Source organism: Malaya genurostris, chromosome 2 (genome assembly GCF_030247185.1).
Source record: "Malaya genurostris strain Urasoe2022 chromosome 2, Malgen_1.1, whole genome shotgun sequence".
Classification (NCBI taxonomy): domain Eukaryota; kingdom Metazoa; phylum Arthropoda; class Insecta; order Diptera; family Culicidae; genus Malaya; species Malaya genurostris.
The window spans coordinates 201,062,916-201,079,360 of NC_080571.1; the positions used below are offsets into that span (position 1 = coordinate 201,062,916).

Here is a 16,445-nt window from a genome sequence, read left to right on the forward strand (position 1 = left end):
ATGCTTCTTCCATTTTATTTTGCTGATTACAAAAGTTTATAATATTGGAAACATTTTACTACCTAAACGCAACGAATATAATACCGAGAAGTAGCTATGAATTAAAATTGTGTAAAAAGGGAAAAATTTGGTAAAATAAACCATTTTCAAAAAATTTTCGCTCTATTGTATGACAAAAATGGATTTTATCAATGCCTAAAGATTCATCTAAGTTCAATGAAAATTCTAATGTCAGGATGTATTACAATGAAAAGTTATAAAAATAACGAAATATTTGTAAACATTTTTATAAATTCATGAATTATAATATAAACAGTTACAGGTTTTACTCAAATACCATGAAATCTTAACTCAAATATTAAAATCGCTTATTTTATTATAGATAAATTCAATTTTCCATGCTTTGAGTCGAAAATTATCTATTTTCTTTCTTCTTTTCAGATATTCACGAATTGAATAAATCAGCATTTCGAATCTCCATGGCACTGATAAACGGCAACACGGAATCAATTCGATTACGTCAATCCCGTTATTCTAGCAGATCGGTTGCTGCCGGCTAGAACAAGTATAATTCTAGCTGACTCTCAAAATTCAATTATTTTAAGAATTTCATCACAGCATCCCAATTTTATGTCGTTGTACTTATTTTTCAAGAATCGAATGCCTTGTTAATTTGATTAAACTATATAAAGTGTAGGAATGAATTGAACAGAAGACTTTATATAAACGAAACAATAGCCACTGCTCGTGTTTGTATAGACACGTATCAAATAACATTCGATCTTTGAAAAGGGCTCAACAGATTACTTTGTATCGATGAGCACCTTATTTTCTTCCTTTGATATATTCCCTGACTGAGTCGGTTTTACTCATTGGTGACACGTAATAAATCAATAGCCCCCAGACTACATTTGAGTGGCATTTTCGCAATTCGCGTTTGAAGTAGTCTAGCGGCTAGTTTCATCACAGCTCGAAGATTTTTTGGACGGTCAGTAATACTGACCGATCGGCCAGTTCCAAGTGATCGAAATACTCACCGTCAGCGTTTCGGTTTTAGCGCTCAAGTCTCAAGCCGATGGGAACTGAAACGGTAGTGGTCAGGTTAGCTTAATTGCGCGATACAAAAAAGTGAAAGGAATTCGATCGTCGGTATCGCAGCCAAAAAAGAAGGCAAAAGGTTCCAAATCGAATCAAAAGGCAGAAAAAATAAAGTGTTTTTGTGTTTTTAATTTTTTTATTGCCGTCTCTCAACAGCAACTCGTGGAACGTGTGATATTTTAAAGTGTTCATCGGAGTGATATCAATTTGATCTAAATGATACCTACAGGATAAGTTTGGTGAAAGAAATCGTCGTCTGGATTAATAAAATCGAAAAATGAGCGTCTTCCATCGGCCCTTCGTGGGCCTGCTGGTATTGTGTTTCGTGATCTCCCTGCTGTTGGCTCAGAGGAATGATGGCGGTAAGTTTTACATTTCAATTTTTTAGTTTCATTTTTTGCGTACTCCATTTTCTCGGAGCAGGACAATGTTATTGCTTTCGGTAACCGTTTTGACATTATTGAGTATGAAAAATAAAATGATTCTAATTTTCTTAATCATGTTTACGCATGGATAAATGAATGTTAACAATCATATATCAGCTTGATCTATGTACAACAATCAAATACCTTATATACATGTATATATGCCTTTTAGTAGCATTGTTCCACATTCTTTTATCAAACTATTTATTTTTATTTTGATCAATCCGATCAGAAAACAACACAAATAGTTAAAAAGACTAGTCGAAAATGTTTAAATTACATTTCCGAAACAGACATGCTATTTGCTTTTAATTTACTCTGCAGATTGTCACGATCGTTTCAAAATGTTAAAAAATGTGTTAAATTATCAAAAAATCATCGATTTTTTTCGGTCAAATTCGTTCATACGATGCGCCTCTTTACATACTTAAACAATATCACAGATTCCGGTGATTTCATGCCGTGTCTCCAACAGTTTATCGAGTCAGAATCAGCCCAACAGTTCGGAAAATTTAATAGTATACAGCGGAAACATTGTTATGATTCCAATTGATCTGTCAAAAGCGGTTCTAATCTGCATGCCTTGTTACTCTTTGAGGAAAAGGGGGGGAACCTCCCTTGGCCCGGACCTTTTTAGGTAGCCGGAAATTTGATGTTTCAAAATTGTGTTTTATCTTCATAATAAAAAAAAATAAAAATAAATGCACATTTGGCAAGTGAATTATTTTTCGTTAATGCAATTAAAAAATGTCATAACTCGACTATATTCTCATGTCCTCATGTACAAAGGCTCATAACATTGCAGGCCTGTCGGGCTCGAGCACACCAAAAGTATATGGGGTAAAACGTACCCAGGACACACGCACAAGTCTCCTGAAAAATTTTATGTATTATTTGTATGTATCTGACCTCAACTTTGGACGACATCGTATGAATGGAAAGATAATTTTGTTCATCAAATTTTTCGATTTGTTTTTTATTTGAAAACTTTTCTTCCTTATCCTCAAACTTACGATATTCAAAACGGAGTTTTCCGGCCGTCTTCTGTTTCGGTAAAAATAATTTCCAAATCATCCTCTAGTGGCAAAATGCTTAATTGCAAAGATTAGCCGAGGTTAGTCGCGTGCACAGGATCATTCGAGCGAGCTGTCACGGTTGGGTGGAATAGGAAACCCAAATTTGGCACTCTCAGTTTTTGTTCGCAAAACGCTTCGGTGAACATGTTCTAATTAGTGTTTCATTTTGGATGAATATCTGCATTTGGTTTAGTTTCCATGTAGTGCTTTTGTTGGATAAAAAATTTAATGAATGAAGTCTTTTATTTCAGTTTTTCTTATGATCTTTATCATTGCATTGGACGTGAGTACGTCAAAATTGTGCAAAGTTTTTCGTAATTTTTACAACATTTTTCCAAGAATATTATAATCAATTAATTAAATTTAATTGCTATGCAGTTTAGTGGAAAACCGAACCAAGAAACAATTTTCAAAACAACTTCGAATATTTGCACTGGTCTCGTTAGCAGGACAAAAAAAAACGAATTCTTTGTATACTTTCAAGGCTGAAGGCTCAGTAATTCAAAACTTTCACTTCGTTGCTTCTGCCGAACATTCAGTAAATGTTATACTTTTCGCTTACAATTTCGATAATAATTGACGTTTCTCAAATTTGAGTTTGCCGAGACTCCGCCATTTTATCTTTTGCCCAGAGGATTACCGAGTACTCGGCGGTGCAATTCTCGGTAATTGTTTTGCCGAAATTCAACGAAAAAAAGTATGTGTGAAAAGCATGTGATGTGTATGTAGTGAGAGTTTCTCTCTCAATAAGGTTGCCAACCTCTGAAAAAGGCTCGCGAAATGTCAATATCCTCAAATGAAACTAAATATTTGGATAGTTTTGGGGCATGGATATATCATCAGATGAAGAGATTTTTAAATATAATAATAAGTAATTCACAATCCATGTGTTTTTATTTAAAAAATTTTTTATTATGGAGAATAAAACCCAAATTTTAATCTTTTAATAACCGTGACCTCTTGAAAATTCTGGATCCGGTAGGATTCTTCCTTTCTATCCTCTCTCTTGGTCAAATCACAATATCAATGTGAATTTTGTGAACCTAAAGTAAGTTGAAAACTTCATCTTCGTTCGATTTTGAAAATCGAACATTCCAATTTAATACATTTGAATCATTATTAACTTTTAGATTCATGATTATATTGTTAGTAAATTCAGAAAAAAAGGAATGCTGGTTTATTGCATTGAATAGTCAGTAGAATGGAAGGAATATTACTAATAATTGGAATAGTGCATGAAAATTTATCAGTCGTTACCTTCATTGGACAGACATCTTTTGAATGCAAATCATCTCGATTAAATTCAAACATACGACAATATTTCGATCCTTGGTCAAAGCCCTGGTAACGACGACATCGTGCTAGGTGGAAAAAATTTGTGGATAGCTTATTTTCGATAAACTCGATCGATCCTTATATAAACTTTAAATATATAAACTTCAAATATATAAACTGTATTACTGAGTTTTTTGGTAAGTTTTATTGGAAATCTGTTAAAGGATTCATCCAATCAATCAATCTCACGGTTATCATCGTCAAGCTTCCATTTTCAGTAGAATACGGGAACATCAATCAATTTATTAGAGTGCTGAAATGAAAAGCTGGTAATAGCTTTTTGAATATATCCGCCCAAAGAAAACTTACCGCATGGAATCAGTATTATCATTTTTTGCAGAGTAATCAATTTGACCCTTAACTGTTTCTCTATAAATATCGAAACGTTCACACCTTTACTTCCGAAAACTATGTTATTTGGCAAATCTGTATTTCTACTGAATTTATATTGATGGTAAATAAAATTCTTCATTTTTTAAAGTTATTTTATTCAAACTTGGTAAAACTTTTACTGAGTTTGTCAAAAGAAATGACGTTTCAGAGTTTGGAGACCGTGTCAGTAAATGTTTCATAGAGTTTACGTAATATTTGCTGATATTCAGTAGTTTTTTGACAGAACGATGAACCCTGACTGACTATAGCTCTATACAACATTGTGTGATAAAAGATAGAATATCCTTCAATTTTAGCTCCCCATACACATATTCAACCATGTATGGAGAACCAAAAGCCCGGATACGTAGTTGCGTCAATGCGGGACAGTTACAGGGTCCGGCACTCGAAGTGTAACCAATTAAAAAGGCCTTAAATTCAGTTTGGAAAATTACTTTTACTTAATTCAAAGTACAAAATGTGTAAAAATGATACAAAATTCAGAATCAATTCACTTTTGCTCGATATGACCACCTTTTGCCTTGACTGTGGCCTTGAGACGGTCAAAAAACGAATCGCAAGCTGCCCGAATGTGACTTGTAGGTATTTTGGCCCACTCGCGGACAATAACTTTTTTCAGCGCCTCGAGACTGGTGTATCTTTTAGTTCGGACTTTGCTCTCCAAAATGGCCCAAAGAGAATAATCCATTGGATTCGCATCTGGTGAATTCGAGAGCCATTGTTTGGACGTGATGAAGTTCGGAACGTTGTTTTTCAGCCATTCTTGGTTCACTCGAGCTTTGTGAGACGGTGCCGAGTCCTGCTGAAACGTTCATGGTCTGCCACCGAAATGTTTGTATGCCCACGGCTTCAAAGCAACCTCCAGAATACTTTCCCGATAATATGTCGCATTTACCTTGACGCCAGGCTCGATGAAAACGATTGGAGAGCGCCCATCTGCGGTTACAGCGGCCCAAACCATTATCTGTTGCGGGTGCTGCCTCCTGGTGGCCAATCGATGCCTCAAATTCTCGTATGAACGGTCGGTCAAGTAAACCCTATCGTTTTGAGAGTTTACGAATTGCTCAATTGGAAAAAATTTCTCGTCAGAAAATACAGTTTTCGGAAATTGACCGCTTTCGGCCAAACGAAGCAACTCCTTCGCTCTCTCAAGTCTAACTTGTTGCTGCTTCGGTGTGAGATCACGCGCCTTTTGGATCTTGTAAGGCTTGACCTTCAGATCATTTTTCAGTATGCGGCGGATGCTACGGTCGGATATTTTCAGTTATTTTGCCATTTGATTGGCACTTCGTCGAGGATTTCGTTCAAGTCGCTTCTTCACTTTTTGAACCATCTCACGTGACGTTGCAGTCTTTTGATGACCACCTCCATGACGTTTTGCGATGCTACCAGTATTATTGTAACGAGTTATGGTGCGATAAACAAAAACTTTATTCACTTTAAGGTGTTTGAGCTCACGAACAATCGCTGGTTGTGATTTTCCATCTAAATATAAAGCAATCACACTATTACGTTTTAAATCCATCACTGATTTTTTTCGCGTTCACTTTTGGCAAAATGCTTTCTTGCGCTTGTAAACAATACAACTCCGAACTGTCATTTAGCAAATTTCTAGAGAGCTGATGCCCGTGCGTCAGCTGCGCGTGCGGTCTGAAGTTGGTTACACTTCGAGTGCCGGACCCTGTATAAAACCAATCACAAAAATAATACTCAGTACGCTGAATAGTAGTCATGTGATAGTTGAATTTGCAATGTCCAGTCAGAGCTCTGGCAAGAATCCTGCAATTATTCTTGGAAAATGCAATAAACAATTTGACATTTTCAGATTCAAATCTGGAAAAATGTTTTTGTCTGAGCGCAAGTTCGCAAGCTGCGCCAGTAGCTGGTATGTTTGAATGCAGCCTAAGAACAAATCATGTGCTTTATTCAACTAGTTAATAGTGATACAGCTCGATCTTTTATTCGTAGTACCAGCTCTAGCCAACTCGTTCGAGATAGTTGATGACCGACAATTTCCAGCATCCGAATTTTCAAGGGCTGGTCGAATCCCAACTGCATCATCATACATCTTATGAGATCCTGTTTCGTAGGATGAAGATGCAATATTTATATCATCCCGCTTTTGAAATTCAGAGTGAATGACATTGCCAACAAGCTTTTTGCTTTGCAGAACCAACAAACGACCCGTAGTAGTCAGTGTCCAAGAGAGATAATAAAGATTATGTAGGATATCGCACTTCGCTTGGAAGCGTGATGAATTAACACTATAAACAACTAAGTATTGTATGAGAACAAATAAATAGAAATGAATTTACTCTTGACGGCTTTAGCTCCACTAGAATTCATATAATATGAAAAATATAAAGTCATCGCTTGGCGAAAACTGGTTTTACGTTAATATGCAGAAAAATAGATATATTTCTTATCTATACCTTCAATTTATCAGTTCAACTGCCTTTTTTAGGCTCCTGCAGTAATTTAGTAATCGACTCGGAAATACACCTTGACTTGCGAGCTCCCGTTTCAGTGGTCTTTTACGACATGGAACAGGGAACCAGTGGATCAATTCTGGGTTGAAATAATTTCGCCGGATGCCACACGACTTATCTGTCTGCTGGACTTATACCACCGGGACAGGTGGGCCGTAGTGCTATTCTTAGCCAGTTGAGAACCGCTACCGACGACGGTTATCTAGACTGCTCAAAAAGAGAAGTTGACATCGGAGATCAATTTGCTTTCGTGACCGAAAAGCCGTGACTTTTAGGTAGATTTAGACTGATTTCAGATGGCAAAAAGACGAATATAGTGACAGTTTTAAAAAAGATTGTTTAGTTTGGAAAATAATTTTTCGGATGTATAGCCTTAAAAAGGTTGATTAATTATTAGTCTTTTGAAAGACTGTTAGTTTCTCAGGTAGTTTTCAAAGAGACACTGAAAAACGAAGTAATTGTAGGTAATGAGACAAATTTCTAGGAACATAGAGCTTTTCTTGTGCGGTGCGAACTACTGTTCAGCACCAACTCAGATGAGAAGCAGTTTGTTGTCTGGTTCCTAACAATGACTCTCACCATGAGAAGATTTTAACATGATTGTAGTCGTTGATCTTGATACAGTACAAGAAGAAACTGTAACGAGACATTCGATGAGAGTCTGTTTATTTTCAACAGCACAGTAAATAAATCAAATTTAGTTCTGATAAGCTAACGAACTGCAAACCCAGGGATGATATTTTTTAAATTTAAGTGGAACAGGACCTTGCTATCAATTCTTATTAAGAATGAACCGCTCTGTCTTATTGACTATGAGTGGAGTGAATAACAAAGGATCATGTTTGAGATAGCAATCAAAAAATACGTGTCTGTAAAAGCCTAAACACAGCCGCTCATCTTGTGTTGATTGCTTTCAAATCAACTCACGATTTGGTAATTTTTATGAGTTTCAAATGATTTAAGCAAGAATATCTCAGAGGATGGCAATTTAAGCCATGTGGAATCATAAATAATGCGAAAATCGTTTCGCTTCATTCTTAATAGCATAGCACACAACTGATGTTTAACGATCCGGTGGTTGTTCATTTGGCACTAGGTTGTGAAAATAGGTGCAGCTTAACATCTTGCGAGATCTATTCTGTCCTATGCTGTTAATTATATTTTTTATTATGTGACTTACAGTAGGTTAACGGTAGTTTTAAAACATCAAACAGCAGCAGATAGTAGCACATCAAAAATCCCAAGACCAATATGGTGTGCAGCGATTGTGATTGATTTATGTTTAACCTACGTGAGGTGGGAGGCTACCTAAGAGCAATCGACGATTCCACAAAGTGCTCCTTGCGTTTGCGACATGCACCATGGATGTTCCAGGGACGTGTGTTAGGTGAATTAACGATCTACAACCAATGTGATCACAGATACTCAAGTAAACACCTGCTCGCCGGCCAGTTCAATGAATTAGACGTATTCATGTGCGATGGGATCTTTTGCACAGTGGAATCTAATGAGCAATATTTATATTTAAATTGCGAATAAAATAAATGTTTTGAATATGTTTTAAACAAATAAGTGGAAATTGCAATTTTCACGTATATTTTAAGATTCTCTAGGTATGTTGATAATACGCTAAAGGTACATTAAATATCACAGGATATAAGTCACTAACAAATTGAAAAGTTCCGGTTGTGTCGAGTCGCATAGCAGAAATAGGACTGTTTTATTTTACTTTGCACAACCGGACATGATTGATGGCATGAGTTGCGCTTTGACTACTGTCGATGTTAGATGACTTTTTCATTTGATTGCTTGACAGTAGAGTCGTGTTTCTTACACTCCGGTCGTGTGTACGTGATTCTCTAATATTAATCAACCTCCAACAATCGTACGAGCTGCGGATTTTCATGTCATTCGTCGTTTTAATGATGTTTGCAACATTTGTACGACTAAAAGCTGCAACGGTTAACGATTTTGAAAATGGCTAGTGAAAGTGCGTTTCATCTGTTTCATTACTGAAGGCAATCATAAATGAGACCATAAACAGAAACAGGTACAACGTTTCCGCGTATAGAAAAGCATTTGTTTTGCGCGGATGGAGAGGCTGATTGAACTCAATACTCAAATTTTAAAAATGGCGTATATATTTTTGCATGCACTTTCTTCAAATCATTGTAAGTAAAAAACTGTTAATTTTATCAAAATTGTGTCCAAGAAAAAGACAAAATATGTACCCCGAATGACAGTTCAAAATTCATAATATAAAAAAAGTCTTTTGGTTTGTAATATTTTTGTTTTGACAATATTGAAATTAAAATATGTCGTTTATTTGCTTAGTATCTCGTTAAAATTCAGGTAGGCGGTTAATGTATAGGACGCTGATCTTACAATCCAGTTGTCGTATGTTCATGCCCCGACCTTGAAGGATTCTTAGTGGCAATAATATCGATACTACGATACTATTGCCACTAAGTAGCCATGCTAAGATGAAACAGAATGGTCAAATTCCACAAAAGAAATATCTTTGCTTTTCGTCTCTTTGAAACTGAAGAAGTTACAGCAAAAATAATTTATAAGGATTTGCAAAACATCAAATATTTGAATACTAAGTACTCAGTATTCGAGGACTTACAGACGCTGAGAATCTATCTAGGGCTTTGTATCAGTGACAAGACAAACAACTAATGAAACGAATGCCAATTTTCAAAGTGTTTGTATTTATTCCAATTCACATACGTCGGTAAAATTGCAGAATAAGTTTGAGTGAAATGCTATAAATATACGATTGACTGTGCTAGAAATGACGATCACTGTGATTTCCAGTTATTTTTTTTCTCTAGAACCTCTTTCTCTCATGTATTTTGTTTTTGACGCATTTATTGCCAGTCCTATACGCATAGCTTCAGCTTTCAGTTCGATGTATGTTTCCATCATCTTCTCAAGGTTACGTGTCAAAAGTCAGATAAGTACTACTTAGTTTGAAAAACCCGTTTAGGTATTTTTGAATTAAAAAAACCGGATAAAAACATAAGGATCAAAAACATGACGCGGGTTTCTCATTCATTTGGCTTCTTCAATACATATATGTTTACACTCAGTCATTGCAAAAACTGAACTTAGTTTTGGCAACTTTACGACAAATAAACTATAATTTAATAAATCGTTAATGAATCGAGAAAAAACTTAATTACGATTTGTTCTACAATTCAATTTTTGTATATTTTGATTTGGTTTGCCTCAAATTTGACACGCATTTTTTTCTATTTTTTTCAATTTCTTTCAATTAATTTTTTATACAATTTCTGCCTGTTTTGAGAAATGTCTGAGCAAAAGTTCCATAGAAGTTTCTTAAAACGTATATTTCAAAAACTGTTAGTTTTATTAATTTAATATCTTAGGTCTAAGGTAATCTTTTTAAATTTAGTTCGAAATCGATACATAAAGATTATTTCAAAATAAATATTTTTGATTTTCATGATTATTTAAATACACTGAAACTGATTTTTAACATTTTTTTTGCACTCTAGGACATGATGAAAAAAAAAATTATAGAATATTAAAAAGATTTGGATTTTAGAATTTTTTTTAATTTTCGATATAATTTTATGAAAATACGCAAGATTTAAAATATAAAACGGGTCAATCGAAATTTTGTTATACTTTAATGTTCCCAAGATACAGCGGGTTTAAAGTAAAATTTACTGTTAACTATGATTTTTCTATCAATTCCAGTTGTTTTTGAGTTTGTTTAAATATGAAGCTTATATTTTAATTTTTTATACAATGTTGGAGAGCCGCATTTGTTACAATTTTCTTATTGATTTTACTATCATTACAGTTTGAAAATTAGTCAACTTCTGTTGTATATAAAAAAGGAAATGAATTGCATTTTTGTTAAAAAATAATCGCTCAATGAACATTAAACCTCTTTTTACATGTTTGAAATGTCAGAGAATAATCGCCTTAAACCTTTTTCAAGCTCACGGTGACTTTTGGGACATTTTGTTTTCTTGATTGAACATGAAAAGCAATGCATGACGTATATGGTCAAAATTTGGTTGCACACCGACATCTTCAACGCGCGATAAATACTTTTGAGCAACACGCCAACGCAGTTTCGACAATCAGTACGAGAAAATGAAATGACATCTAAGTTCTACCAACAAAAGAACAAAACATAAAATTCCATTCATCGGAAGAAACCGAAAACCGTTTCCACGTGGTGCCAAACCTAACCTAAATAGTTTCGTGAAAAGTGTTTGTTCGAGTCAACTGCCCTGGGTCAGTTTCAGATTTTTCAAACGAAAACGACATAATAATACATCTGTTAAGTTCGTTCAAGATACAATCCCTCAGTACTATATCGATTTGTACATGGATAAAAATCTATTGCCGGTACCATGATTAAGAAATCATGAAAATCATGAAACATTACTTCTCGTGAGATCATGCCTATTACTGATGATTTTATGAGTAAAACCCATAAACATTTTCATGATTTAAATCATTTTGACCCAGGGCAGTTTACTCAAACAAACACTTTCCACGAAACTATTTAGGTTAGGTTTCGAACCACGTGGAAACGGTTTTCGGTTTCTTCCGATGAATGGCATTTTATGTTTTGTTCTTTTGTTGGTAAAATTTAGATGTCATTTCATTATCTCGTACTGATTGTCGAAACGTTGTTTACATGTTGCTAAAAAGTATTTATCGCCCGTTGAAGATATCGGTGTGCAGCCAAATTTTGACCATATACGTCATGCATTGCTTAAATACTTAGAAAAAATTGTGTAAATTTACATATTGTGAGATCGACATTTGGCAGTGTCAAAAATGACACATTTTGAATGTGTATTGAACCCACGTTTCTTGTATTTTTGATACATTTGATGAATTACCTGTAACCTGAAAATTTAATAATTTTTTTTTTGCTGTGTATGAGAAGACTTGCTATTTCTCTACAAAATTTTATATTCTAAATGAAGAAATCACAATGAGAGCTATTAATTTACTGACATTCAAAACAATATGTCGATATTGCTGAAACATATAACGATTAGCTTAGAAAAATAACTTTTTATCCCGAAATGTTAGGCCAAGATTGATGCTTCGTAAAAGGCAAACATATGAAGTCAAATTATTAGAATTAGTAAGTATATTCAATAAACTAAACTTACCTGAAAAAAGTAGCACACAAGACTTAACGCTCCAATTAGCTACTATTCACTACCGTTCGAGCTATCCTTCGTCAATTGGTTACGCGCACACGCTGCCACGATCGAACGTCCTTGGAGGGTATTTGAAAGAGAATCATTCGTGAATCACCTGAGGTCTGAAACAATCGGAATGGCGACGACGACGTCGGCAACAGTATGAAGACTGCCGCCACCACCAGCGTAAGTAGAAACTCGAGAGTTCCAATCGAGAGCTCGAAGTTTTTTTTTCGGTTTCTTGTGGGAAGCTTTTTGTTTAACACTGAAGTGTTCGTAGACAAAACCTACGAATTATGGCAATCTAAAGAGCAGAGCAATCAACTGTAAATGTTTAATCGAACTCTACCGGTTAATCGCTCGTTAGTGGGTAGTTTTGTTTCATGGAAATAATTTAGCAACTCATGTGGGAACATGACACAGTAGAAAATTACTTTTGATTACTGAGTAAACTATAAAAACACTTTTCGTATAATTTTATATTGTTTCAAGATGTGAACAAAGTTATGAATGAAAAATAAAATGGCATCACTATCGCCCAGGGATTTCATTGCAACATTAAAACTCAGATGCGATCCATTGATTATAATTTCCATGTCATTGTTTGAATGGCCATAAACGAGAGGGTTGGGCTACATATTTTTATAAATGCTTTCTAGTTACAACGATTTGAGGAATTTTTTTCGCCACATTTTCTGCTATTAATTTCTGGAATAGCTCAACGGTGGAACAGAAATAATTATATTATATCAAATTTTGTAGCTTTGTGAGGGACGAGCATACGAAAATGGTTTGTCTAACCCGAACCCGAATCCCAACATTATTTTCTGTACCTGAACCCGACAAATACCCGTCGGGTTCAGGTCGGGTCTCGGGTACAAATACCTGAAACCCGACCATCTCTAGTTCGAACGGAAGGTTTTATGTAAATTTTTAGACCCGACGAACCAAGCTCCGTTATACCGATTTCCAGTTCGCGGTTCCGGAAGTACTACAAAAACAGGAATTTACCTTCAGTTTTCTTATTCTTTTAGTGACGTACATATATCTGGTTGCTCTATTTATCTCCAGATTTTTTTCCAAAGAATGTTAAATTTTTTTCTCATCATATTTTTTTTAGCTTCTTCATTTTATTCATGCGTCAATCGTTTTGCATAGATCAAAGCAGATCGAAGCATGAAAGCCAATTCAATAAAAAAACGCGATTAATCCACCTAGCAGTGAGATGATACCTTTTTTTTTATCAATCCGCATTTGTTTTTTGCATGGATATTCTTAGGTGTTTTAGTTCTTATGACATTATTTTAATTATCGTCGTTTTAAACGGCAAATTGAGATTTTAATCACTCATTACCCTGTAATGTCGAAACTGCAAATCGTATCGAATTTCAATTTTAACGTATGACAATCGATTGAACATTCCATGAGATGTCGAAGTAAGTTCCACTTTAGAGTTTTTCGTCATTATTTATGGTACTTCCAGAGCCGGTATTCAGGAACTAGCATAACCCAAGTAAGTGTAAGTAGTTTAAATCAATATAACTATGGAATTACTTTCAACTCGAAAATTCTGCCATCATCTGGTTTACATATGCCATATTCGAACGATTATGTTGCCAAAAACGAACCGTGCTAGAATCGGTCCGAGGCAAAATGTCATGTAGAAGGATGCTGTACACTGCCTTAGTGGTACATAGAAATAATTGTATGCAACAGTATAAAAAGTCGTGTTTCACGTTGCGCCCAATCTTTATCATACAGCGCTCAAAATTTCTACTACTGGAATAAGGCGAAAAATCGCTTACATAAAAATATCGATATCTCCGTTATAAATGAACGGATTTTAACAATCTATTTTTTTGGATAGCTATTACCGTGCGGAATCTAAGTCTAAGAACATATTCTGTTTTCATCTTCAATTATGACAGATATTGTAAAAAAACTGGAAATTCTAACATAAAACTTCGTTTAACTCTAAAAGTAAACATCCGATCTCAAAACCATTCAATAGCGTTCAGGGTGATAGGGAGACCTTTCATTTGCGACTATTTCGATCAAAATCGGTCCAGCCATCTCTGAGATCTAGAGTGAGCCATCTCTAAAGTTTGAGTGAATTCTATACCTATTTTTTATATTTATAAAAAAAGATAAAAAGCGATAGCTTTGTTCGCTTCGCGTTAGCGCTTAACGATTTGCTTTTATGCGCTCATGTCTTATTTTTGTGCGATTTATTCATGCAAATTTTTGAAATTGTGCGTTTTTTTTATTTGATCCTAGAAATGCACGAAACGTCGAGATCTAGCATTATCACGGACATCCGACCTTCTAGGACATCCGACCTAATAATGTTTTGTTTCTTAGTTTTGCTGTTTTCTTATGCGAATTTTCAACGTTATGCGGTTTTTGCGACTTTTCAAAGCTTAGCAGTTCTCTTCATGAGATTTTTTGAAGTTATACGGTTTTTGGTTAAAATTTTCAAAGTTTTGCGGATTTTGGTGCGATTGTTTTATGCAGTGCGGATCCCCGGCATAAAACAAGTTTTGAGTGTACTAAGTTTAGCCCATGTGAAATAAGTTTTTCCTAAGAAAATATCTGTGAATCAAGATTTTTGAACCCACGGAACATTCAGTAGGGATATTTTGGCTACATTTATTCGTCAAATCAATAAGTTTTAGGATGCATCCAGGCACTTACCATTATTGAACATTATACTATCAGCTTTCCTTCTCTGTTAACACGTGTGAAGTGATTTTACTGAGAACGGGTACGATTACCTTTTTTGAATGAATTAAGAAATGGCTATTTTGATCATTTGTAGCTTTCAAAATACTTGTATCACGTTAACCAACGTTTCGCAGGTTCAGTCCTTCGTTTTTAATGCAAAACTACTAATGTTTGCAGTCGTTTTGCCCCGAAGATGAAGGAATACGCCTTCGAAACGTTGGCCGTAAACGTGAAAAAAATATTTTAATAGCAACAAAAAAGCTCTTTTAAATCAATCTTGTGAAGTACGCAGTAGTGCATGTGGACTTTAGTAACATCATGCGACCGGCGTCGGAACTGATCAACGAATTCTGCGGCTACAAGTAGTTTTGTATTGAAGTATTCTAATTTTGTTAGAAAATGATTCAGCGGAGATCAGTTCATAATAATTATGGAAATAAACTTCTATTCAGAAATTATTATTTTACCGAACATTTCAATATATCACTAATATATTGTCGTCGAAAATATTTCAAATTTTTATTTGCATTTTGCTACATTGTAATTTATTTTTTTCTGGTATATCGTCTTACTGAATTATTTTCTTTATTTACGTTTAAATCACAGAGCCATCGATCCATAAACTTTGTCAATGACATTGATTGGATTGAAGGTGAAGGAAGGAATGTATTTGGTTGTGTTCATTGAAAACATTTTGTTCCGTTTTTTATTAGTTTATTGTTATTAGTTGTTTCCGTCCTTTCGAATTAGAATGATTGGAAACATTTAGACTATTTGGTCATATTTTCTACTCAAAAATGTGATAAGAATCTCGACAATGTAGCACCATGCAGTTCACAGCGTTCGTCTGCACAACAACAAAAATAATTACACTTCACTTACAACAACACCTGATCCGTTAATTTATGACATGGCTTCAATGGCCTAAATGCGTTGAGAGTATGTTCGTTATGCTGTTGACACCACGAAGTCAGTGACGAAGTTCGCCAAAATTGCAATCAATTTTACGGTAACCGCACAATCCCCGCAAAAACTGGTCTCATTTTGTTTTATTTATGTAAGCTCCTGCATAACTCGGGGAGTCGAAGTCAAGTTTACCTTCCATCAACGATGTCGATGGTCCAGGTCAACCAGTATTTTGATATCGCCAACTTGAATGTCACTAACCAGCAGTGGAAGTGCTCTTAGCTAGATCAATTTTTTTTCTCGCAAATTGTTGGCAACATTAGATTTTTTTTCATGGAAATAAAAATAAGTTAGGATGTATGAAAGAAGGATTCAATGTTTTTTATCATTCATTTTCTGACGTATTTGTTACAAGATTTTTCAAATTATTTGAAACTGGAGCAAATATTTCTAAAATCGACACTTTAAAATCAGCTGTTAAATTGAATAGTCTAAATAATATTAAAAATGATTAAATTTGAATTTGTGTATGTGTTCAGTGGTGTTTGATTCCAGCTAAGCTGAATTATTCCATCTGACCTGCATGAACACGTAAATCATGAGTGATTATTAAAATCCCGGCCACAATGCAGCCGAGTAAATGCTGTCAAGTGTTCCGATTATATAATTGCGGTACAATCATATTGCAAAACCGCGATCACACTGGGGTTGCTGGATGGTGTAGGTTTAAATTTGTCCTCTTCCATTCCGGCTAGCAGCGGCGCGGATCTACTCGACCGACGATGGCGGCTA

The 16,445-nt window shown here is 35.0% G+C and overlaps 1 protein-coding gene across 3 annotated transcripts in view; it reads left to right on the top strand.

Moving 5' to 3' along the window:
• Nucleotides 1–16,445, top strand: part of LOC131427046 (dual oxidase) — a 143,970-nt gene that overhangs the window by 44,947 nt on the left and 82,578 nt on the right. For all 3 annotated transcript variants that reach the window (XM_058589929.1, XM_058589928.1, XM_058589930.1), the window contains exon 2: nt 1,255–1,460. In XM_058589929.1, coding sequence (XP_058445912.1) covers nt 1,376–1,460 — 85 coding nt within the window. In that variant the 5' untranslated portion in view covers nt 1,255–1,375. The remainder of the gene's footprint in view (nt 1–1,254; nt 1,461–16,445) is intronic.